Source organism: Mesoplodon mirus (genome assembly GCF_964341445.2).
Source record: "Mesoplodon mirus genome assembly, chromosome: 3".
Lineage (NCBI taxonomy): Eukaryota > Metazoa > Chordata > Mammalia > Artiodactyla > Ziphiidae > Mesoplodon > Mesoplodon mirus.
This window is the reverse complement of record NC_138978.1, coordinates 144,056,369-144,083,776: the sequence shown is the minus strand read 5'-3', so window position 1 is coordinate 144,083,776 and position 27,408 is coordinate 144,056,369. Positions and strand designations below refer to the sequence as shown.

Here is a 27,408-nt window from a genome sequence, read left to right as displayed (position 1 = left end):
CCTGAAATAAAATAGCCTTTTTTGCTTCAGAGTTACTTTTCACTCCAAACTATTTGGATTTGTTTTTGTTTTAATAATTCCTTTCCAATTTGTACCAGGGGCTCTATAGTATACCAAATCAATCAGTTTATAACTACAGCTATCAAAAGTCTATCTTTTAAGAACATAAAATACGGGAAGGTCTCAAAGTGAACTGCGGGAATTGGTGGTTTACAAAATTTGCTTCTTTTCAGACAATTCTGCCTTGAAACAGCACCAGAGACCTAAAATTAACATTGTAAAATTTCATTCTGAAAATAGCCACTTTAAAAGAAAAAAGATTTTTTCAATTTAAGAAAGAACTTTTTTTTTTTTGTCTTTAGTCTTTCAGGTAACAAGTCTAGACTGGAGTCAAGAGGTCCTATGTAATCCAGTTACTTTACAGACAAAGAAACTTCCGTCTACAGAGATGATGAGACTTGCCCAGGTCACAGGGCTAACTCTTCGGAGCCTGCAGTGGAACCTAGGCTTTCCGGTCAGCTCTTTCCACACGTGGGAGAAGGGCAAGAGGTCCTGCACACGCCCCCCCACTACTCTCTAGCAATTCTTCCTAAGGCTTATGTTCCCAGATGCTGTCACGCCCGTGCACATCATGCACTGCGTACATCTGGGCATCAACCACAGTGGACACTGTAGATTTACACACGTTTTATGACAATGCCCTGGCCACTGGGAGAAGAAGTGCTGTGCTGGGACAATAGCTCATGAATCCAAGAGATCTTAGAGGGACACGAGTTGCCTGCCAATCACTTGGACCCCTAGAGGCCACATTACACACACACAAAAATCCCCCAAACTCATTTTTTTCCATTTAAACTCTATCCCTCCTTTGAGCCAATGTCGACTTTAAAGAGAAAAAGGCAGGGGCCTCCCTGGTGGCGCAGTGGTTGGGAGTCCGCCTGCCGGTGCGGGGGATGCGGGTTCGTGCCCCGGTCTGGGAGGATCCCACGTGCCGCGGAGCGGCTGGGCCCGTGAGCCATGGCCGCTGAGCCTGCGCGTCTGGAGCCTGTGCTCCGCAACGGGAGAGGCCACAACAGTGAGAGGCCCGCGTACCGCAAAAAAAAAAAAAAAAAAAAAAAAAAAAAAAAAAAGAGAAAAAGGCAAAACGAGCAAAGCAACTGAGAGATTTATTTTAAAAGAAAACTTCCAGGGAATGTGCCCTGCGCTTCACCTTGGGAGCTACTTCCAGCCCAAGTGCCCACATCATCAGTGTCTGCAATCCTGTGATCCCCGATGTCTAGAAATCATGATCCCGAAGCACTGAACGATCCCAAATCAAGAAAGAACAGTTAAATTACATGTAGTATACTGTGTTAAGAAAAGAAAGTGTATTATTATTATTTTTTATAATGGTTTTCAACCAGTATTGACACAGAAAAAAAAGGGGGTTTTCTGGCTAATGAGAAAACTTCTATTCCCTGAGCATCCCAACTAACTGAGGGTGTATTATAAAGAGACTGCTATTTCTAGACAATCAAGTTTAGCATTACCTAACTTGCCAAGAAGAATCTAAACCAATCAAAGGAAAAGATCTGCCCTCCTAACATTAAATGTGATTTGTTTCATTCTTAGAAACAATAAAAAAAGTCTGTATTACATAAAATCACACATATATTAGAAAAAACAAATTATTAATTTCCAATCTTTCTATGTAATTGTTAGCTGCTCTTTGGGTCAATTAAATACTAAAACAATAAATTAAGATTGCTTTAGCAGAGAACAGTTGAAATAATATGGCAGGATGTTTCCATTCTGCTACACTGCATGCTCTCATAATCCACAACACTGGATGTTTCAGGGGACACTTTCAAGGCCAACTACGGGAGCACTCAGTTTCTACTACCCTGGGTAAACCCGGCACATACTGGTCAGAACTTCCAAATGTGCAGCTCAGAATTAGAGGTCTATGTCAGGCAGCAAGTGATATATTTTGGTAGGAAAGCAGTCAAATTTACTAATTCAATGATCCCAATATGTGACTTTTCCTGAAGGAAAAAGAGAAGGCTCAGCAAAACTAAAAGTAATAATAGCAAAACAATGAAAGTGCTAAATAAGAGATGAAGGACTTGGTTTAAGAAGAAATAAGGGGAAAAAATCTTTCTGGTTAGGAACCCAGTGATTTCTCCAAGTAAATTTTTAAGAAAAGAAATTTTTTTTTCAGAATGTTCTATCACAGAAACCAATGAATAAACGGACTCCATATTCTCACTTTTGTACCTTTATCCATATGAAAAAGCAAACTATTTTCGCTAATTTGCTCAGCCCCTGGAAAGTCTGTAGTGCCTCTGTTGCACGGCTAGAACCGCGTGTAGGCATTTCGCTGCTGCTGCTGTTGTAACGGCTGCTGGACTTGCTGCTGCTGCAGGCGAATCTGCTGCGAATAAGGGTCTTCCAGGGATTTCACAAATATGGTGGTTCTGGGACCAGTCTTCCATACGATGCCGTTGGCATCTTTCACAGAAGACTCCACTGTAATGTTGTGTGTGCCAAGGATAGCAAAGTTCAACAGGAATTGAGTACTGAAGTAATCATTATGAGGCTCAACCCTCTGCTCCATCTCATTGGTCATACTGTCAATGGGTATCTGGAATGAAAAAAAATCGTTATATAACAATAGCTAACGTTTACTGAGTGCATGCTGTGAGCCAGGACCTGTTTTACGTGCTATTTAAATCCTTGCAAACAACCAAAAGGTTGTTTACTAATATTATCCTTGCTTCATGAATGAGGAAGCTGAGGTGGGGAGGTTAAGTAACTTCTCCAAGGTCATACAGCTAATGAGTGGTGACGCTGGCATCTGAACCAGGCAGGCTAACTCCAGAGCCTGCACTCTTAATATCAGGTGACACTGCCTCCTCACTAGAAGGAGCTTGAGTAGAAGGAGCTTTCTCAACCCCTTCCGATACTGGCCTTTCTGCCTGGTGAAGCAGTTCAGAACATGCCACCCCAAATACGCTGCTGTGGCATAGCAATTATTTTGAGCTAAGGGCACTTGAAAAACAACAGATACAGAAAGGGCTCTCTGACCTGCCCCTTTTTACCTAAAACATAAATCAAATTTTCCATAAGAAAGGTAAACCTCCCTGCACCAAAAAAGAGAAGACTATCACCAGAGACTGGGAATCTATGTTGAGATGGATCTGTACAAACCAACCTAAGAAAATAACCCGTATCTTTGACTAGTCTCCCCCAATGCCCCAACAGATCTCCTAGTCATTTTACTTACTGTCCCTAGCTCCAAACCCTCTGTCTTGCTGTTTTGTCAGGAATTTATCATCCGTGTGTCTAAAAGGTATCTAAGCATTCTGTTCTGGTCACTTCTTCGGGTCTTCATCCTCCTGTGAAGACTCCCATATATATGTAAAATTCTAATAAAACTGGCATGCTTTTCTCCTGTTAATCTGCCTTAAGGTCAGTTCAATCTTAGGCCTAGCTGGAGACCCTAAGAGGGTAAAAGAGAAATTTCTCCTCCCCTCTCCTTGTTCACCCAACCCCAATTCCCATCTTTCTTTAACCTGTGAAGAGATATTCTAAAGAAACTGGATGCAACCACCTGTTTCAGTGAGTTTAAAATCTGAAAGACTGAAAAAGAACATAATGCTATGCAAATATATGGTTTTTCCCCTCCTACCTACTCTGATTTTATATTACTTAAGTAATGTAGTGATTCTTCCCTCCTTTAACAAATTAACTTTAGAACTTGCATGTTGCTTACTTTAAAATCAGTGTCTTGTTCAGATGGGCAGTACAACTTATTATGAAACACAGATTTATGAATTCATTTATGTATTTAGCTAGATAGTCATACCTCTGTCCTTCAAAGAACAGAGTAACACCTGCAGGTGTATCTCTTCTTGTACCCAAGATGAAGTATGTCAAGAGAGACACTTATTCTAAGAATGCATATAGAGGTAATCAGAATGAATATTTGATTAGATTGCTCTATGTTTATGTGTGTATTTCTATTGTGTAATGAATTATATAAATGTGCCCTAAAGCTTCGTGTCTCAATAAGCAGTTATCATGAGGTCAGTTTTCCAGAGACACTGATCTGTAACATTAATGAAATGAAGTCACCACAAATTCAAGATCTTAAAATTATTTATAAGTCCTTTTTTGTTTGCACATTCAACTTTTGTAGGATTTTTATTTCCCTAAAGAATATGCACACCAAACAAGAACTTCCTTAAAAGGACCAGAAATAGGCCTAGTAGGCAACCTGATCACTCTGAACGCATGATGCATTTTAAGTTGCAAACTCACTGCAAGTAACATTACAAAGCAATCATGTACTACCTGGCTTATTACGTCAGCTTCTTGACTTTAACCAGTGCCTCTTGAGAGGTAAGTCAACAATGAGAAGACCAGTAGTACTTCTCATCTTGAATGTTTTTTTTTAAAAACAGTAGAAATCACTACTGTGATTTCTAGAACAAAGAGAATCATGGTTACTGTTCTTTCAAACTCAAAATGAGCAGAGCTGCAGACAGGGATAAGTTGACTATGTAAGTTCTCCTTATGATCTTCTGTGACAACAGAGATCATTGAAACATAAGAGAGTTGTACTAAATACAGTAAATGATTTTTTTCATTATTCACCAAATATCTACTGAGTGGCTACATAAGGTGCCATGCTTTGTGCCCTCGAAGTCAAAAGAGAGGGAGAGAATGAAGGCTGAGCCTTCTCAGAGTGGGTACAGAGCCCCGGAGAGAGAGAGAAAGTTACCAAAGTAAGGAAAGTAGTGATGGCTTAAACCAGACCTTCCCTTGGCCTTTTAGCCTAAAACCACCAAAGAGAATAAAATGTTCTCATTTTATATCTTTACTGATACCCCTTTCCTTGCTCTGGACCTCAGTTCAAGGATGCCCACAAATAAACCCAGACATAACCAATTTGGACATTTAAACAACTCTGTTCATACAACTGTGCACTTGTTCACTTGTTCCATTTACTGTGAATAAACCACCAAGGAACTAGAAAGAGATGTCTAAAGAAAGGAACATTCTACATTTGGAACGTTAGTGTTTCATGGGCACAGATTCAGAATCTTAGTTTTGGCTAACAAAGCAAGCATGATTTTGGTTAACCTACCTCATGATTTCTCAAAGTAACAAATTTCTAGGGTTAAACCCTTAATGAAAGATTTTACTTCATCTGATCACTGTATGTCAATACAGTATACTTTTTTGGAACATGCTAAAATTTACTTAAAACAAAGGAAAAATAAATAGATGTGTTCTTTGGGGGTTAGGGAGAAGTTATTCCCCACTCCTGATGCTTCCCTCCATGTGGAAGGACCTTTCATTAGATGAACAGTACTGGTCTCTAGGGGAGAAGGTGCATCCTACTGATTGGTAAGTTGTGGGGTGGGGACTGGGCCTGGGGAGCTAAGCACCTTCTCTCTCCCTTCTTCTTTGGGCTTCAAGGTACTGCTCCTCCCAGTTTTATAGGGGCAGGCTCTTGTGTGTACTGGTGGAGGAGGCTGGTGGGAAAATTCAATTCAGAGCCACAAGGCTAGGCAGTCCTTGCTGCCAGGCACCTGAGCTAGGTTTCTCCCCAGCTCTAACAGTAGTGACACTCATATTTTGATCTCTGCCTGCCTGGATGCTTTGTCTATCAACTGGTTCGGGCAGGGAAAAGAGAAGTGTTGTTTATCAGCGCCCTTACACCCCAATACGTACTTTTAACTTATGTCCATCTGATCCCTTGGGAGGTATAACTACAATCTGCTTAACCATGAAAAACACTGGAAAACTTCCATCAGTGAGTTGATAAAACCTGCATCACAACTCTGCCTCTTTTCTAAATTACCTTGTAGTCTTGTCCGGATTTACTCTGCAGTGTGGAAGAAACATTCAGACAGACAGACTGAATTTTGCGGAAGAGTCCTGGTTTAGATCCGTGCTGGACCACCCCCTCTACCTTCAGCGCCAGTTGCTGGTTATTCTGGACAGCAATGGGTTCAGCAGGGTTCCGGGGGGATGGTGACAGGGCAAGCTGGAAAGCCAACATTAAAATAAATGCTAACAACCAAAGGCAAACTTCCTTCCAACAAACATGTCTGTGCTAATCATTGACTATAGATGTACACACACAGGCACACATACATACACACAGATACACACAGACACAGACACACACACACACACCCACAATGACCTGAATGTGCTGGGACAACCAGACAGATGTACCTTTAAAGTCAAGGGTTCCTTATCCCTAATGCCTCCTTTTCAATACCACTGTTTTTTTTTTTTTTTTTTTTTTTTTAACCCCTAGCCCCAGTTCTGTTTGAGGGGAACAGAGGATTAGAGAATAGCAAGGGCACTGTTCTCCCAATTTCTGAGGTGGGGCATTTCTTTGACAATGAACCAACTCTAGTATGGAAATGCACTATATAAATTTTCATGTCCAGCTGCTGTCTCTATGGTCTTAGGTAATTTTAAATAAACTAAATTCAAATGTAAATGAATCTAGAATTCTAGGATTACGTACGCTATCAAGTCAGCATGGTATAAAAGTCAATTTCCGCAAATAAACCAAATGACATTTTTAACCTCTCAGCTTTTCTTTAAAAACATATTAAGAATCCTAAATACCCTTTAATTAAAGAAAGCTCAAATCTTGCTTAAATAAAAATACGGAAGAAATTGGGTCTTTCTGATAATGTTGTTGAGCCACTGAACCCTGAAGACATCTTACCTTAGGACTTCTCATCTATATAATCAATTTTCCTTGTTATTCAGGTCATTTTGAAACGGAATGCTCTATTATTTGTAATCAAAAACATTCAAATAGATGCAAAAGTGCACTGAAGAGGACTTCCGGGTAAGATGGCGGAAGAGTAAGACGCGGAGATCACCTTCCTCCCCACGGATACACCAGAAATACAGCTACACGTGGAACAACTCCTACAGAACACCTACTGAACGCTGGCAGAAGACCCCAGACCTCCCAAAAGGCAAGAAACTCCCCACATACCTGGGTAGGGCAAAGCGGAGAGATTCCCGCACAGAGGATCGGTGCCAAGCGGCACTCACCAGCCCGAGAGGCTTGTCTGCTCGCCCGCCGGGGCACGCAGTGCTGGAAGCTGAGGCTCGGGCTTCGGTCAGAGCGCAGGGAGAGGACTGGGGCTGGTGGCGAGAACTCAGCCTGAAGGGGGCTAATGTGCCACAGCTAGCCGGGAGGGAGTCCGGGAAAACTCTAGAGCTGCCGAAGAGGCAAGAGACTTTTTCTTCCCTCTTGGTTTCCTGGTGCGCGAGGAGAGGGGATTAAGAGCGCTGCTTAAAGGGGCTCCACGGACGGGCGCGAGTCGCGACTGAAAGCGCGGAGCCCAGTGACAGGCGTGGGACGCTGGGGCTGCTGCTGCCGCCGCCAAGAAGCCTGTGTGCGAGCGCAGGTCACTGCCCACACCGCCCTTCCGGGAGCCTGTGCAGCCCGCCACTGCCGGAGTCCCGGGATCCAGGGGCGGCTTCCCTGGGAGAACGCACGGCGCGCCTCGGGCTGGTGCAACGTCACGCCGACCTCTGCCGCTGCAGGCTCGCCCCGCACTCCGTGCCCCTCCCTCCCTCCTGGCCTGAGTGAGCCAGAGTCCCCGAAGAGGCTGCTCCTTTAACCCTGTCCTATCTGAGCGAAGAACAGACGCCCTCCGGCGACCTACACGCAGAGGCGGGGCCAAATCCAAAGCTGAGACCTAGGAGCTGTGAGAACAAAGAAGAGAAAGGGAAACCTCTCCCAGCAGCCTCAGAAGCAGCGGATTAAAGCTCCACAATCAACTTGATGTACCCTGCATCTGTGGAATACATGAATAGACAACACATCATCCCAAATTGAGGAGCCAGGAGTCAGTGCTGTGCCTCTGAGGTGGGAGAGCCAACTTCAGGACACTGGTCCACAAGAGACCTCCCAGCTCCACATAATATCAAACGGCGAAAATCTTCCAGAGATCTCCATCTCAACACCAGCACCCAGCTTCACTCAACGACCAGCAGGCTACAGTGCTGGACACCCTAAGCCAAACAACTAGCAAGACAGGAACACAACGCCACCCATTAGCAGAGAGGTGGCCTAAAATCATAAAAAGTCCACAGACACCCCAAAACACACCACCAGACGTGGACCTGCCCACCAGAAAGACAAGATCCAGCCTCATCCACCAGAACACAGGCACTAGTCCCCTCCACCAGGAAGCCTACACAACCCACTAAACCAACCTTAGCCACTGGGGACAGACACCAAAAACAACAGGAACTACGAACCTGCAGCCTGCAAAAAGGAGACCCCAAACACAGTAACATAAGCAAAATGAGAAGACAGAAAAACACACAGCAGGAGAAGGAGCAAGATAAAAACCCACCAGACCTAACAAATGAAGAGGTAATAGGCACTCTACCTGAAAAAGAATTCAGAATAATGATGGTAAAGATGATCCAAGATTCTATTTCCCAGATCCAAAATCTTGGAAATAGAATAGACAAAATGCAAGAAACAGTTAACAAGGACCTAGAAGAACTAAAGATGAATCAAGCATCGATTAAAAACACAATACATGAAATAAAAAATACTCTAGATGGGATCAATAGCAGAATAACTGAGGCAGAAGAACGGATAAGTGAGGTGGAAGATAAAATAGTGGAAATAACTGCTGCAGAGCAAAATAAAGAAAAAAGAATGAAAAGAACAGAGGACAGTCTCAGAGACCTCTGGGACAACATTAAACGCACCAACATTCGAATTATAGGGGTTCCAGAAGAAGAAGAGAAAAAGAAAGGGACTGAGAAAATATTTGAAGAGATTATAGTTGAAAACTTCCCTAATATGGGAAAGGAAATAGTTAATCAAGTCCAGGAGGCACAGAGAGTCCCATACAGAATAAATCCAAGGAGAAATACGCCAAGACACATATTAATCAAACTGTCAAAAATTAAACACAAAGAAATCATATTAAAAGCAGCAAGGCAAAAACAACAAATAACACACAAGGGAATCCCCATCAGGATAACAGCTGATCTCTCAGCAGAAACTCTACAAGCCAGAAGGGAGTGGCAGGACATAATTAAAGTGATGAAGGAGAAAAACCTGCAACCAAGATTACTCTACCCAGCAAGGATCTCATTCAGATTTGATGGAGAAATTAAAACGTTTACAGACAAGCAAAAGCTGAGAGAGTTCAGCACCACCAAACCAGCTTTACAACAAATGCTAAAGGAACTTCTCTAGGCAAGAAACACAACAGAAGTAAAAGACCTACAATAACGAACCCAAAACAATTAAGAAAATGGGAATAGGAACATACATATCGATAATTACCTTAAATGTAAATGGACTAAATGCTCCCACCAAAAGACACAGAGTGGCTGAATGGATACAAAAACAAGACCCATCTATATGCTGTCTACAAGAGACCCACTTCAGACCTAGAGACACATACAGACTGAAAGTAAGGGGATGGAAAAAGATATTCCATGCAAATGGAAACCAAAAGAAAGCTGGAGTAGCAATTCTCATATCAGACAAAATAGACTTTAAAATAAGGACTACTAGAAGAGACAAAGAAGGACACTACATAATGATCAAGGGATCGATCCAAGAAGAAGATATAACAATTGTAAATATTTATGCACCCAACATAGGAGCACCTCAATACATAAGGCAAATACTAACAGCCATAAAAGGAGAAATCGACAGTAACACACTCATAGTAGGGGACTTTAACACCCCACTTTCACCAATGGACAGATCATCCAAAATGAAAATAAATAAGGAAACACAAGCTTTAAATGATACATTAAACAAGATGGACTTAATTGATATTTATAGGACATTCCATCCAAAAACAACAGAATACACATTTTTCTCAAGTGCTCATGGAACATTCTCCAGGATAGATCATATCTTGGGTCACAAATCAAGCCTTGGTAAATTTAAGAAAATTGAAATTGTATCAAGTATCTTTTCCGACCACAATGCTATGAGACTAGATATCAATTACAGGAAAAGAGCTGTAAAAAATACAAACACATGGAGGCTAAACAATACACTACTTAATAACGAAGTGATCACTGAAGAAATCAAAGAGGAAATTAAAAAATACCTAGAAACAAATGACAATGGAGACACGACGACCCAAAACCTATGGGATGCAGCAAAAGCAGTTCTAAGAGGGAAGTTTATAGCAATACAATCCCACCTTAAGAAACAGGAAACATCTCGAATAAACAACCTAACCTTGCACCTAAAGCAATTAGAGAAAGAAGAACAAAAACATCCCAAAGTTAGCAGAAGGAAAGAAATCATAAAAATCAGATCAGAAATAAATGAAAAAGAAATGAAGGAAACGATAGCAAAGATCAATAAAACTAAAAGCTGGTTCTTTGAGAAGATAAACAAAATTGATAAACCATTAGCCAGACTCATCAAGAAAAAAAGGGAGAAGACTCAAATCAATAGAATTAGAAATGAAAAAGGAGAAGTAACAACTGACACTACAGAAATAAAAAAGATCATGAGAGATTACTATAAGCAACTCTATGCCAATAAAATGGACAACCTGGAAGAAATGGACAAATTCTTAGAAATGCACAACCTGCCGAGACTGAATCAGGAAGAAATAGAAAATATGAACAGACCAATCACAAGCACTGAAATTGAAACTGTGATAAAAAATCTTCCAACAAACAAAAGCCCAGGACCAGATGGCTTCACAGGCGAATTCTATCAAGCATTTAGAGAAGAGCTAACACCTGTCCTTCTGAAACTCTTCCAAAATATAGCAGAGGGAGGAACACTCCCAAACTCATTCTACGAGGCCACCATCACCTTGATACCAAAACCAGACAAGGATGTCACAAAGAAAGAAAACTACAGGCCAATATCACTGATGAACATAGATGCAAAAATCCTCAACAAAATCCTAGCAAACAGAATCCAACAGCACATTAAAAGGATCATACACCATGATCAAGTGGGGTTTATTCCAGGAATGCAAGGATTCTTCAATATACGCAAATCAATCAACGTGATACACCATATTAACAAACTGAAGGAGAAAAACCATATGATCATCTCAATAGATGCAGAGAAAGCTTTCGACAAAATTCAACACCCATTTATGATAAAAACCCTGCAGAAAGTAGGCATAGAGGGAACTTTCCTCAACATAATAAAGGCCATATATGACAAACCCACAGCCAGCATCGTCCTCAATGGTGAAAAACTGAAACCATTTCCACTAAGATCAGGAACTAGACAAGGTTGCCCACTTTCACCACTCTTATTCAACCTAGTTTTGGAAGTTTTAGCCACAGCAATCAGAGAAGAAAAGGAAATAAAAGGAATCCAAATTGGAAAAGAAGAAGTAAAGCTGTCACTGTTTGCAGATGACATGATACTATACATAGAGAATCCTAAAGATGCTACCAGAAAACTACTAGAGCTAATCAATGAATTTGGTAAAGTTGCAGGATACAAAATTAATGCACAGAAATCTCTGGCATTCCTATATACTGATGATGAAAAATCTGAAAGAGAAATCAAGGAAACACTCCCATTTACCATTGCAACAAAAAGAATAAAATATCTAGGAATAAACCTACCTAAGGAGACAAAAGACCTGTATGCAGAAAATTATAAGACACTGATGAAAGAAATTAAAGATGATACAAATAGATGGAGAGATGTACCATGTTCTTGGATTGGAAGAATCAACATTGTGAAAATGACTCTACTACCCAAAGCAATCTACAGGTTCAATGCAATCCCTATCAAACTACCACTGGCATTTTTCACAGAACTAGAACAAAAAATTTCACAATTTGTATGGAAACACAAAAGACCCCGAATAGCCAAAGCAATCTTGAGAACGAAAAATGGAGCTGGAGGAATCAGGCTCCCTGACTTCAGACTATACTACAAAGCTACAGTAATCAAGACAGTATGGTACTGGCACAAAAACAGAAAGATAGATCAATGGAACAGGATAGAAAGCCCAGAGTTAAACCCACGGACATATGGTCACCTTATCTTTGATAAAGGAGGCAGGAATGTACAGTGGAGAAAGGACAGTCTCTTCAATAAGTGGTGCTGGGAAAACTGGATAGGGACATGTAAAAGTATGAGATTAGATCATTCCCTAACACCATACACAAAAATAAGCTCAAAATGGATTAAAGACCTAAATGTAAGGCCTGACACTATCAAACTCTTAGAGGAAAACATAGGCAGAACACTCTATGACATAAATCACAGCAAGATCCTTTTTGACCCACCTCCTAGAGAAATGGAAATAAAGACAAAAATAAACACATGGGACCTAATGAAACTTAAAAGCTTTTGCACAGCAAAGGAAACCATAAACAAGACCAAAAGACAACCCTCAGAATGGGAGAAAATATTTGCAAATGAAGCAACTGACAAAGGATTAATCTCCAAAATTTATAAGCAGCTCATGCAGCTCAATAACAAAAAAACAAACAACCCAATCCAAAAATGGGCAGAAGACCTAAATAGACATTTCTCCACAGAAGATATACAGACTGCCAACAAACACATGAAAGGATGCTCAACATCTTTACTCATTAGAGAAATGCAAATCAAAACTACAATGAGATATCATCTCACACCAGTCAGAATGGCCATCATCAAAAAATCTAGAAACAATAAATGCTGGAGAGGGTGTGGAAAAAAGGGAACACTCTTGCACTGCTGGTGGGAATGTGAATTGGTACAGCCGCTATGGAGAACGGTATGGAGGTTCCTTAAAAAACTACAAATAGAACTACCATATGACCCAGCAATCCCACTACTGGGCATATACCCTGAGAAAACCATAATTCAAAAAGAGACATGTACCAAAATGTTCATAGCAGCCCTATTTACAGTAGCCCGGAGATGGAAACAACCTAAGTGTCCATCATCGGATGAATGGATAAAGAAGATGTGGCACATATATACAATGGAATATTACTCAGCCATAAAAAGAAATGAAATTGAGCTATTTGTAATGAGGTGGATAGACCTAGAGTCTGTCATACAGAGTGAAGTAAGTCAGAAAGAGAAAGACAAATACTGTATGCTAACACATATATATGGAATTTAAGAAAAAAAAATGTCATGAAGAACATAGGGGTAAGACAGGAATAAAGACACAGACCTACTAGAGAATGGACTTGAGGATATGGGGAGGGGGAAGGGTAAGCTGTGACAAAGTGAAAGAGCGGCATGGACATATATACACTACCAAACGTGAGGTAAATAGCTAGTGGGAAGCAGCCGCATAGCACAGGGAGATCAGCTTGGTACTTTGTGACCGCCTGGAGGGGTGGGATAGGGAGGGTGGGAGGGAGACGCAAAAGGGAGGGGATATGGAAACATATGTATATGTATAACTGATTAAATTTGTTATAAAGCAAAAAAATAAAATAAAATAAAATTTAAAAAAAAAAAAAAAAAGTGCACTGAAGACATTTACTGATAGGGATAATCCAGGGAATCTCTTACAAATGACAATTTCCCCCCTTTCCCAACAATTTCATTCTTTGAATCAAAATAGCTTTTGAATTTTGAGTGGCTTAAATATTTTAAAATAGTGACTCTACTCATTGCCCAGCTCCTCAAAATTTGTTATTTGTAGACAAAAGTGCTTTGGAGATAGGGCTGGTGATATTTTACTGGACCTGATTCCTTCTAAGTTGGGTTTAAATAGTTTGATCAGACATGGACTCAGCTCAAGATCCTTGTGGGCTACTACGATGAACAGCACTCAACTCATTCTTGAAGACAGGGACAGAGCTCAAGGTACCCAAATGCCTGTCCCACTTCATTTGGCACTATGAGGAAAGAAAGGAGAGGAGAGGGTTTAACTCCCAAATCACTTGTTGAAGGGAGGAAAGGCTTACAACTGAAGAGTAGAAGTTCTGTCTAAACCAAAGGTAAGATCCTGAAGCAGAGCTATGCCCCCTATAATCTTCAGAAGAAGGTATTAAACTATATTAAACCTGATTGTTCTTCCTGTATTACCTTGATGCTGGTAGACTGCAGTTTCTGGAAAAAATATCTCTGAAATGAAAGAGGAACTTTCAGCAAGGAAATGATGGCATTGCAGAGGCATGCTGTATGCTGGGGAAAAAAAAGAAAAATCAAATGAAAATAAATTTCCAAATTTCATCAACAAAAATAGTTACTTTCAGGTAGAAGTGTAAAAACTACAAACGCTCATAAAATTACTACAAAAGTACACACCAATCAGGTTAGGAGACATAACACTCAGGAACTGCATACATTTATGAAATCACTCATGTCAAGGAGGACAATTACAGATTTTTACTTTATTCTGAAATATATTCAATAAAAAATGACAGAGAAAACCCACACTCTTCAAGACCAAGCAATGTGCAAAGTTTGCGTTTCTATAGAGCTTAGAGCTACTAGACATATACAGTTATTTTAGATACTAAAATATAAAGTAACTATCACGTGACAAAATATGATAAAAAGCATGTATACGGTAAAAAATCAGAGCAAAATATTGACATCTGAGGCTCGAGTCCAAATCCCCGTGGAACCTTGGCTTGGAACTGCCTCATTCTTCATCCCATCTCTACCAGGTGGCCTCCCTGTCCATGTGGCCATGAGTCTCCAGAGAGAGAGCAATGGTGGAAACTTACTGGAATTCAGATTACAGATTACCATATAGTCCAACTTTATAGATCACTGAAACTTAAATAAAACACCTTCTTTCTAAAATCTATTTCACAAATTTAACTGAGTTTTGAAAATCCCAGCTTAACTGCAGAGGAATAGAACTACTCTAACGAACCTTTTGAGTCTTAGTGAAAGGGGTCATAGAACCAGAATTTAAGAATTCAAAGATTTTATTTATTTATTTATTTTATTTTAACTACTTTCTTGAGGTACCACTGACATGCAAAAACCTGGACATATTTAATGCATACTACTTAATCAGTTTGGAGATAAGTATACACCTGTGATACCATCAAATATATTTTAAAGATCACCCAGTCTAACCCTCAATTTTGCTGATGACACAGGTCACCCAGACAGCTAATGGAACAAGCTGGGACTGGAACCTAGGTCACCTGACTAGGTCACTCAGTGATTTTGTTTTATTTCACCAATGATTTGCAAACTTAATAGAAAAAAAATTACAGTACTGGAACACCTGTAACTTTGGGTGACCCAGAACCATTCCTGCTTGGTCTACCATCCCCTCCTCAGTCTACTCCTCTCTCAGTGGCCCCCAAAATACCATAGGCTGAAAACTACTCCACTATACAATGCTGTCTGTCCTTTTAAGTTCCTGCTTCCAAGCAGGGTATCACCTAGTGCCTCTGCTATAAACATTTTTAAAAAGTAGGGCATTAAGGCTAAAAGCCAGAAGAATCCATTCCTCATTGGTTTCAGATTACTGAACATTCTGTGCCTGACAGACTCCTAATATAAATGCCAGGTCTATTACTTGAGATAACCACAACACAGATTTAGAGACACTGGGTCTACTCAGGTTTAACTGCTAAAACAGCACTATTCATCTTCTTGCAACAAGGGATCTGAGATGCGTTCGCCCGGACATCCTACTTGTGGTGCAACCTTTGATGCCACAACAGTATTTAAGGAGAGAAACATCTTTAAAGGGTGGACTTAGAGGACCACAAGTGACCTCAGGCTGTTCCCAGGCAAAAAGGTACCATTTTCCCTTTTAAAAGAATAGATGCAGATTTTGCAATTCCCCACTGGGAAAGCAGGACTGCCTCTGAGACCACTAGCCCCTTGGGCACACTTCAACACATATGTTAGTTGCAGATTACTATCAAAGTACCAGTCTGGAGATGTGAAATCACATATCATGATTAGTAAATCGGTAAGAGGACTATCCCATCATGAATACTCCCTTCATTGCCAAACCGAACACTTTTCAGCCTTTGTATTTTTTGACACTTCTGTGGCACCTGATAATGCTCTTTTTCCATGAAATTCCACTTAACGGCCCCTGCCCTCACTTCTGATTCTTCCCTTCTCCATCTTCTTTCCTAAGATTCTCTTCCTTTGTATGTTCCTTCAGTGTTGATGCTCTCCTTAGTCCTTTTGTCTTCTCAGTCCATTTGTTCTTCACAGGCAGTTTTCTTCACTCCCAGGACTTTAAGAATCTATATGCTCATGACACCTCAACTTTACATGCATCCCAGCCTGTCTCCTTCTGACACCAAACCTGTTACCTAACTGCCAATGTTTAACATGTTTAAAAATGAAACCACCTTCTTCCACTATCCCTCTGTATTCTGTCTCAGTCAAGGATCAACCATTTGTGTACCTGGTCACCTAAGCTGGAAACCCAGAGGTTATGTCTCCATCCTCTCACATCTAATTTAAAGAAACAAAAAACAAACAAAAAACCAAAACCAAGCCTTGAAAATATTACACCTGAATAATCTTTCTTATGTATCTGTTCTTCTCATTCTTGCTCCCACTTTATCAATTTGGCCCCTACCTTGGATTACTGCAGAAGTCTTGTAACCACTCTTCTTTTCTTTAATTTCATGCCTTCCAGGCCATTATCTGTTCTGTTTCTACATAATAGTGTACAGTCTTAGCTTAACCACTTCTCTCCCACACCCATTTAAAATTCCTAAAGAGTGCCCCTATTGTCTATGGGATAAAGTCCAAACTCCTTAAGACTGTGTTAAAAGACTTTTGTCATCTGGTCTCCACCGACCTCTCTAGTCCCGAGCCTGCACATTATGCTGCAGCAATAACACACTGTTCCCAGGAGACATCATGCTATTTCATGCTCCGCTTTTTTTTTTTTTTAAATAAATTTATTTATTTATTTATGGCTGCGTTGGATCTTCATGGCTGCTTTGGATCTTCGTTGCTGCACGTGGGCTTTCTCTAGTTGTGGCGAGCGGGGGCTACTCTTCGTTGCGGTACGTGGGCTTCTCATTGAAGTGGCTTCTCTTGTTGCAGAGCACTGGCTCTAGGTTTGCAGGCTTCAGTAGTTGTGGAACGTAGGCTCAGTAGTTGTAGCTCGCGGGCTCTAGAGCACAGGCCCAGTAGCTGTGGCGCAGGGGCTTAGTTGCTCTGCAGCACGTGGGATCTTCCTGGACCAGGGCTCGAACCCATGTCCCCTGCTTTGGCAGGTGGATTCTTAACCACTGTGCCACCAGGGAAGTCCTCATGCCTCTGCTTTTGAACATGTTCTCTGCCTGAAGTTCTCTACACCTCCTTATCTGCCTGAAAAACTCATATGCAAATACCTTTTCTCTCTGATGTGCACCCTCACCCCATTTCCCCTATCCTTTGACATGAATTACTTTCTCTTTTGTGCTACAACTCTACTTTGTGCAGACCTCTATTACTGCACATATATTGTATGGTATTTGTTTACAAAATCTTTTTTATCAGACTATGGACAACTTGAGGGAAGAGCCTCTTTGTCATTTTTCTATTCACAGGATTCAATAAATACTTGTTAAACTGAATTTTGGGTTCAGAAAGTATCAAATCTATAAAATACAATTTGGAAAGGGGGAAAAGGGAATCAACATTTATTAACCACTCCTTATATGCCAGGCCAGGCACTGTGCCAGGCATTAGGCATTATTCCATTTAAACTTCACAAAAACCCTATGAGGTAGATATTTTTCCATATCATAGAAAAGGGTATTAGAAATTTGTCTAAAATCATGCCTGCTGAGTGGCAGAGGTAGAATTTGACCCTCTGTATTGCGTACCTACTGGGCAGAAAATTCCCATTCTTTCCATTAGATGCAGTGGATTGAACTCTATCAAACTCAAGGTACTATCTGGCATCTATTTAATTTCCTAGGGTGGAGCTTAGAGGAAATACATGTAAATAATTTAATCAATGTCTCACATAAATATGTCTACTTCCTACAAAGATAATCTTTACAGTCTTCCTTAGCAACCAATCTCAGTGTCAAATAGCTACCTGTGTCATTTCAATTCAGCAAATATGTATTGACAATCTTACGTGGAAAGCAGTGTGCAAAGGAAATTATCTAACCTTAAAATCTAATTTAACTCTTTAATGACACATCCTGTCAGTTTCTTCTAGAACACCTGATAAATGGTGAGTTCAGAATGAGAACAGCAGGAGGCAGGAGAGAGCTACAGGAAATACCAGTATCCAATGTGTAGGCAGGGCAAGAGAAACCCTCCAGGGTGTAAAGTCCAAAGACAGTGCTATGGACTGAATGTGCTGTTGTCTCTGAATTCACATGTTGAAGCCCTAACTCCCAATGTGTGGATATTTGGAGGAGGGTCTTTGGGAGGACATTAAGTTTAGATGAGGACATGAGGGTGCGGCCCCTGTGATGGGATCAGTGCCCTTATAAGAAGAGAAGGAGAGAAGAGAGCCCCTCTCTCTCCAACATGTGAGAACACAGGAAGAAAGCAGCAGCTGGCAAGCCAGCGAGAGACCCCACACCACAAAACAAATTGGTTGGCACCCTGAGTCTGGACTTCCCAGCCTCTAGAATTGTAAGAAATGTCTGTTGTTTAAGCCACTATGTCTATTTTGTTATAGGAACCTGAGCTCAATACAACACTGGAGAATGGCCAGACAGAGAGGAGGAAATCTGGGTGAGAGTGTCAGTCTGTCCTGTGACTGGGAAGTCAGGGGATAAACAGCAGGTGTTCAACAGTGCCAAAGGTAGCAGATTCAGTAGGCTAAGTGGACATGAGTACTAAAGGACAGCAGTAGCATCACCTGGCAGGAACTGATTTACTGATAGTCAGAAAATAAGCCCAGTTCTTTCTATTTTAATTGGCCAATAGTTTTCAACCCTGGTGGCTTGACAGAATCACCTGGGAGCTTTTAAAAATACCTAATGTCTGGGCCTCGCAGAGATTCAAAGATAACTGGTCTGGGCCTCCCTGGTGGCGCAGTGGTTGAGAGTCCGCCTGCCGATGCAGGGGATACGGGTTCGTGCCCCGGTCTGGGAGGATCCCATATGCCGCGGAGCGGCTGGGCCCGTGAGCCATGGCCGCTGAGCCTGCGCATCCGGAGCCTGTGCTCCGCAACGGGAGAGGCCACAACAGTGAGAGGCCCGCGTACGGAAAAAAAAAAAAAAAAAAAAAAAAGATAACTGGTCTGGGTGGGGCCTGGATATTGATGTTTCTTTAAAAATAGCTTCCGAAGTGATTCTAATGTGTAGCCAAGGTTGAGAACAATTGCAACTTTAGTTAAATTGTTAAAAAAGGAAAAATAAAAGTTTTATCTGCGTTCTGGTAGAGCAGATTTGACATGTTAGTGTGACTATGTAGCAGCTACAGATGTGCTAAGTGCTTTCATGGATTATCTTATTTCATCCTCACAACAATACTATGATGTAGGTACTGTACTAACCCTGTTACAAAACAGGCACAGAGGGGGGCTTCCCTGGTGGCACAGTGGTTGAGAGTCCGCCTGCTGATGCAGGGGACGTGGGTTCGTGCCCCGGTGCGGGAGGATCCCACATGCCGCGGAGCGGCTGGGCCCGTGGGCCATGGTCGCTGAGCCTGTGTTCCGCAACGGGAGAGGCCACAACAGTGAGAGGCCCCTGTACCGCAAAAGAAAACAAACAAACAAACAAACAAAAACAGGCACAGAGGAAACAGTCACAGAGAGGTTAATGTGTTGAAGTCACACACAGTAAGTGCCAGAGACAGATAAAAACTCACTTCCACATAATAAAACGCAATAAAACAAATGTGACTTGCCATATAAGAAACCGGGGTATATTTCCGATTGAGTGATTCCACCTCCTCCAAGACATGATTATATACAGACATCATTCTTCTCTCATATTCACTATCAGCATGGGCTGCTCCTGTAGATCCATATTCCTGGAAACTGAAGTCAAAAAATAATATCAATCAATCAACCAAAATAGTAACTAATTTTTTTTTTTTTTTTTGCGGTACGCGGGCCTCTCACTGTTGTGGCCTCTCCCGTTGCGGAGCACAGGCTCCAGACGTGCAGGCTCAGCGGCCATGGCTCATGGGCCTAGCTGCTCCGTGGCATGTGGGATCTTCCCGGACCGGGGCACAAACCCGTGTCCCCTGCATCGGCAGGCGGACTCTCAACCACTGAGCCACCAGGGGAGCCCAACAGTAACTAATTTAATGTCAAAATGTGTCAGGTACTTTCCACACACTCTCATTTAATCTTTGAAATAATGAAGTAGGCACTGTTACTTCCATTTCACAGATGAGAAAACTGAGGCTCAGAGATGTTAAGTAATTCGCCTTCAGTCACAGAACTAGTAAGCGACAAACTAGAATTCAAATCCAGACCGGACTTCAAATTATACAAGTCTTAATCACTTTGGTTGTTAGCTAGTATAAAAATGTTTAATTAAACCTTGTCCCTGCCATGAGGTGAAAGAGACATAAGGCATTTGAAAAGGTAAACTATCAATAAAGTCAGCAGACAAGTGCCAAATAACCAGTAAAGATATGCAAGTAATCAGAATATAGAGGGAGCTGAGGAATGCCACAGAAGAGATCGGTCTTGGAAAAATCACTACGCAAGTAGCATGGATAAGATTTGAAGAGATGGAAAGTTCGGAGGGCATTCATAACTGGAGAAATGGCATGAATCTAAAGAAAGCAGGTGAAATGCGCAAGAATGTTCAGCAGAGAAGTAGCATTTAGAGCATGCTGGAAAAAGTTTTACCTAGATTTCTTTTTTTCCTACTGCCTCAAACCCAAAGACATTTCTGAAAGTATTTCTAAATGGGAAAAGGTGGCAAACTCCTGCATTCTAACTAAACTTCAAGAGGGCTATTTGAAAATGCAATATAGGTAACTTAACTATGTTGGGTGAACACTTCTTATTACTCCCTTATTATCCTTTTAACGCCTACTATGTGCAAGGTACTTCAGCTGGGTACTTTACATAGGTTTTCATTTAACCATTACAACCACTCTAAGAGACAGGCATGATTACTTACCTATAGTTTATGCATATGTGGTTCAGGGAGATGAAAGAACATGTCTATATTCATACGTACTCCTAGCTGTATGTACATGTGTATCTGCCTGGCTCCAAAGCTTTGTTCCCTACTCTGTACTATATTTTAAGTTCTACTAAAACAAGAACTGAACCTCATTTAGTGATAGACTTTGAGGAAAACTATACCACACAATAAAGCATAAAGATTTAAAAGTCTCTGACAAAGTGACCTGCTAATAAAAGGGCATAAAATCAGAATATACTGTTCCACCCTCTACAAAAGGAGTATTCCTTTATTTATTTTTAATAAACTTTATTGAGATATAAGTTACAAAATCGTAAAAATGCACCCTTCCTAGTCAATCCCTACTTGTGGCCCCCAGCAACCAGATTAGCTTTCTATCACTGTAAATAAGATGTTTCCTAATACTGGATATAAGCAATCATACTATATATAATATTTTGTGTCTGGTTTCCTTTATAGCACAACATTTTTGAGTCATTAATGTGTTTTGCATATTTCAACAGGCCATCCATTTATATTGCTGAGTAATATTCCACTGTATGAACATACTACAATTTATCTACCCACTCACCTGTTGACACATTTGGCTCTTTCCAGTTTTTGTTGTTACAAATAAAGCTGCTAAGAAAATCTGTGTACAGGTCTCTGTGGAAATATGTTTTCATTTCTCTTAAGTAAGTAGAAATAGAACTGGTGGTCATATGGTAACTGCCAAACAGTGTTCCAAAGTGGCTGAATCATTTTGCAGTCCCCAAAATGTATGAATTCAAGCCCTTCCACATCTAATATTTGGTATTAAAGGGCTTTTTAACTTTAGCTATTCTAGTGGGTGTTAGTTGTATCTCACTGTGATTTTAATTTGTATTTTTCTGATACCTAATGATGTTAAGCATCTTTTCATGTGCTTATTGGAATTAACATATCTTCTTTGTTGAAGTGTCTGTTCAAATCTCTTGTCAATTCTTAAAAATTGGGTTATCTTGAGTTGAATGGTTTTCTTAATATTCTGATAGAATATGTTTGAGAATATTTCACCCTGCAACCAATCTTTTCATTTTCTTAATGGCATCTTTCAAAGAGCAGAAGTTTAAATTTTTAAATCCAATTAAACAAATTTTTCTGTACAGTACTGCTGTTTGTGTCCTGAAAAAAATCCTTGCTGATCTCAAGGTCATGAAGATTTTCTCCCAAGTAGCATTCTAGAAAGTTTAGAATTTTATCTTTTACAGTTTGATCTGTGATACACTTGGAATTAATTTTTATGTATGGTGTGAGGTAAGGTCAAGATTCTTTCCCCCCATACAGCGTGTTCCAGCACAATCTGTTGAAAAAACAGATTGTTATCTTTGTCAAAAATCAAGTAATACTCCTATGTAACTATTTTGGTCTCTCCATTCTACCCTCAAGCCCATATCACATTGTCTTAATTACTGGAGCTTTATACTAAGTCTTGAAATCCTTAGCAAGTCCTCGACTTTAGTTTTTCCTTTATATTACAATATGGTGAATTACACTGATTGTTTTTCTAATATCAAACCTAGAATTTCCAGAATAAACCCTACTTGGTTTTAATGTATTATCCTTTAGAGTTTTGTTAGGTTCAATTTGTACATGTTTTGTTAAAGATTTTTAAGTCTATGTAGAATATTTGAATTTTTCCTGTTCACCTCAACTATCACATTTATTGGCAAAAAGTTATTTATTCCTTTAATATGCTTTTACTATCTATGGGATTTATGATGGTACTCTTATTTCATTTCTAATATTGGTAATTTATGTTCTCTTATTTCCTTGTTCAGAATAGCTAGTTTTATCAACTTTATTGATCTTTTCAAAGAGCCAGCTTTTGGTTTCATTGACTTTCTCTACTGTTTATTTATAATTCACTGATTAGCATTCTCATCTTTACTATTTCTTTCCTTCTAATTACTTTGAGTTTAATTTGCTCTTTTTCTTGCTTTAATACGATAGAAACTAATGTTATTACTTTTAAACCTTCTTTTGTGTGTGTATGTATGCATTTAAAGTTATAAATTTCCCTCTAAGAGCTCTGTTTTAACTGCATCACACAAGTTTTGATATGTCGTGTTCTCATTTTCATTCAGTCTAACTTACTTTCTAATTTCCCTTGTGACTTTTTGACCAATTGGAATGTTTAGAAGTCTTGTTTAATTCCTAAACATTTAGGGATTTTCCAGAGATGATTTTCTAATTTAATTCTATCAGATAACATATTCTATGTAGTTTCAATGCTTTTACATTTACTAAGAATTGTTTTGTAGCCCAGCATATGGTTTACTTTGGTAAATTTTCCAAGTGCACTTGGAAAGAATGTGTATGCTGCTGTTGGTAGGGCACACAGGTCAATTAGGTCAAGTTGGCTGGTAGTGTTATTCAAGTCCTCTATATCCTAAGAAATCTTCTGCAAGTTGTTCTAGTAATTATTCAGAGGGGAGTGTTAGAAACTCCAACCATAATTTGTGGATTTATTTCTCCTTTCAGTTGTCAGTTTTTGCTTCGTATATTTGGAAGATCTGTCACTAAGTATTTAAATGTTTAGAATTATGTCTTCTTGGGCTCTCCTGGTGGCGCAGTGGTTGAAAATCCGCCTGCTGCAGGGGATACGGGTTCGTGCCCTGGTCTGGGAAGATCCCACGTGCTGCAGAGTGGCTAGGCCCGTGAGCCATGGCCGCTGAGCCTGTGCGTCCGGAGCCTGTGCTCCGCAACGGGAGAGGCCACAACAGTGAGAGGCCCGTGTACCGCAAAAAAAAAAAAAAAAAAAAAAAAGAATTATGTCTTCTTGATGAATTGATCCCCTATTATGGTAAAATGTAGCTCTTTATCAAGTCTTTGTCCTGAAGTCCACTTTGTATGATACTGTCATGCCAGTTTTTAGGGTTCCTTTTCCATCCTTTTGTTTACTTTTAATATATTTGTATCTTTGTATTTAAAGTAGGTTCACACAAATGGTCACCGTATCTTTGATAAAGAAGGCAGGAATATACAATGGAGAAAAGACAGCCTATTCAGTAAGTGGTGCTGGGAAAACTGGACAGCTACATATAAAAGACTGAAATTAGAACACTTCCTAACATCATACACAAAAATAAACTCAAAATGGATTAAAGACCTAAATGTAAGGCCAGACACTATAAAACTCTTAGAGGAAAACATAGGCAGAACACTCTATGACATAAATCACAGCAAGATCCTTTCTGACCCACCCCCTAGAGTAATCCTTTTTGACCCACCCCCTAGAGTAAAAACAAAAAAAAACCAAATGAGACCTAATGAAACTTAAAAGCTTTTGCACAGCAAAGGAAACCATAAACAAGACAAAAAAGACAACCCTCAGAATGGGAGAAAATATTTGCAAATGAAACAACTGACAAAGGATTATCTCCAAAATATACAAGCAGCTCCCGCAGCTCAATATCAAAAAAACAAACAACCCAATCCAAAAATGGGCAGAAGACCTAAATAGACAATTCTCCAAAGAAGATACACAGATTGCCAATAAACACATGAAAGGATGTTCAACATCACTAATCATTAGAGAAATGCAAATCAAAACCACAAGGAGGACTACTGGGTATACCCAGAGAAAACCAGAATTCAAAAAGACACATGCACCCCAATGTTCACTGCAGCACTATTTACAATAGCCAGGTCATGGAAGCAACCTAAACACCCATCGACAGATGAATGGATAATGAAGTTGTGGTACATATATACAATGGAATATTACTCACCCATAAAAAGGAACGAAATTGAGTCATTTGTTAAGACATGGATGGATCTAGAGACTGTCATACAAAGTGAAGTAAGTCAGAAAGAGAAAAACAAATATCGTATATTAACACATGTATGTGGAACCTAGAAAAATGGTACAGATGAACCGGTTTGAAGGGCAGAAGTTGAGACATAGATGTAGAGAACAAACGTATGGACACCAAGGGGGGAAAACCCCGGGGGGTGGGGATGGTGATGTGTTGAATTGGGCGATTGGGGTTGACATGTATACATTGATGTGTAGAAAATTGATGACTAATAAGAACCTGCTGTATAAATAAAAATAATAATAAAAAAAGCAAATGATTAATACTTAAAAAAAAAAAAACCACAAGGAGGTATCACCACACACCAGTCAGAATGGCCATCATCAAAAAATCTACAAACAATAAATGCTGGAGAGGGTAGGGAGAAAAGGGAACCCTCTTGCACTGTTGGTGGGAATGTAAATTGATAGAGCCACTATGGAGAACAACATGGAGGTTCCTAAAAAACTAAAAATAGAACTACCATATGACCCAGCAATCCCACTACTGGGCATATACCCTGAGAAAACCATAATTCAAAAGGACACATGTACTCCAGTGTTCACTGCAGCACTATTTACAATAGCCAGGACCTGGAAGCAACCTAAATGTCCATCGACAGATGAATGGACAAAGAAGATGTGGCACATATATACAATGGAATATTACTCAGCCATAAAAAGAAACGAAATTGAGTTATTTGTAGTGAGGTGGATGGACCTAGAGGCTGTCATACAGAGTGAAATAAGTCAGAAAGAGAAAAACAAATACCGTATGCTAACACATATATATGGAATCTAAAAAAAAATGGTTCTGATGAACCTAGGGACAGGACAGGAATAAAGACGCAGACAAAGAGAATGGACTTGAGGACATGGGGAGGGGGAAGGGTAAGCTGGGAGGAGGTAAGAGAGTAGCATTGACATATATACACTACCAAATATAAAACAGATAGCTAGTGGGAAGCAGCAGTATAGTAGGGAGATCAGCTCAGTGCTTTGTGACCACCTGGAGGGGTGGGATAGGGAGGGTGGGAGGGAGACACAAGAGGAAGGTGATATGGGGATATATGTATACATATGGCTGATTCACTTTTTTAAACAGCAGAAACTAACACAACATTGTAAAGCAATTATACTCCAATAAATATGTTAAAAAAATAAAAAAATAAGCAGCCCACAAAACCTCATAATAAACCTATGAATTAAGATGAGATATAAATAAATAAATAAATAATAAAGTGGGTTACTTGTGGTAAGCTTATAGTTGGGTTTTGCTTTTTTAGCTGTATGATAATCTCTTTACTTAGAGTAAGACTATCTACATTTATTGTAATAACTTATGACTGGGTATAAATCTACCATTTTGTGATTTGTTTTCTACTTTTTTCATCTGTTCACTGTTTTTTTTTTCCCTTCTCTTCCCCTGCCCTCTTTTGGATTAACTGAGGTTTTTTTTTTAAAGTATTCCATTTTACCTCCTCTATTGGCTTATTTATTTTCTAGTGGTTGCTCTAGAGTTTATTCATCCTCCATTACCACAACTTATCTTCAAATAATATATACTTGATGTAAAATGTAAGAATCTTACTACTGTATTAATTCCAACCCCCACCCCTGTCATTTGTCTCACATCACACATTTTACTTCTACGTGTAATAAACTCCCAAATGCATTGTTATTTTTTTCTAAATGGGCAATATTTTTTTAAAAAAGTAAAAAATGAGGAAAGTCTTTTTTATTTACTCACATATTTACCATTCCTAGTGTTCTTCTTTGTAGATCTGAATTTAATCTCAAATAATTTTTCTTCAGCCTGAAGAACTTCCTTTAACATTTCTTATAGTACAGGTCTAGGTCTGCTGGTAACAAATTTTCTCAGATTTTGTCTGAAAATGTCTTTATTTAGTCTTAATTATTCAAGGGTATTTTTACTGAATATAGAATACTAGGTTAACTTTGTTTTTTCTTTCAGGACTTTAAAGATGTTGCTTCACCTGTCTTCTGGTTTGCATTATTTCTGATAAGAATTAGTAAAAAATTCTTATTTTTATTCCCTTCTACATAGTCTTTTTTCTTTGACTGCTTTATATTTTTCTTTATTACTGGTTTTCAGCAATTTGATTATAATGTGTGCCTTGTGATTTTCTTTATGTTTATGCCACTCTGGGTTCATTAAGCTTCTTGGATTTGTGGGTTTATATTTTTAATTAAACATGAACATTTTTCAGCCACTTAAAATATTTTTCTGTCCCTTGTTCCCCTCCTTCTAAGATTTCCAGTTACATGCATAGTAGTAGAAATGACACTGTCTCACTGGCAATTTTAACTTTGTTCAGTTTTTCAGTCTTTTTTCTTTCACTGTCCAATTCGGATAATTTCTATTGCTATGTCTTTAAGTTCACTAATCTTTTCTTTCGCTGTATTTAACCTATTGTTAAACCCAACCTAATCAACCTTGAATTCTATGTTCATCAAAACTATCTTTCAAAAATAAAGGCAAAATCAAGATATTTCATTTTTATGCTCTAGAAGTTCCATTTTCTTTTTACACC

General features: G+C 39.6%; 1 protein-coding gene across 2 annotated transcripts in view; it reads right to left on the bottom strand.

Annotated features, from left to right (window-relative positions):
- Nucleotides 1–1,149: 1,149 nt before the first annotated feature.
- The window catches only part of INTS7 (integrator complex subunit 7), a 96,736-nt gene continuing 70,477 nt past the window's right edge, over nt 1,150–27,408 (bottom strand). For both annotated transcript variants that reach the window (XM_082612722.1, XM_082612723.1), the window contains 4 exons: nt 19,775–19,907; nt 14,054–14,152; nt 5,852–6,037; nt 1,150–2,623 (listed from right to left, as the gene is read on the bottom strand). In XM_082612722.1, coding sequence (XP_082468848.1) covers nt 2,336–2,623; nt 5,852–6,037; nt 14,054–14,152; nt 19,775–19,907 — 706 coding nt within the window. In that variant the 3' untranslated portion in view covers nt 1,150–2,335. The remainder of the gene's footprint in view (nt 2,624–5,851; nt 6,038–14,053; nt 14,153–19,774; nt 19,908–27,408) is intronic.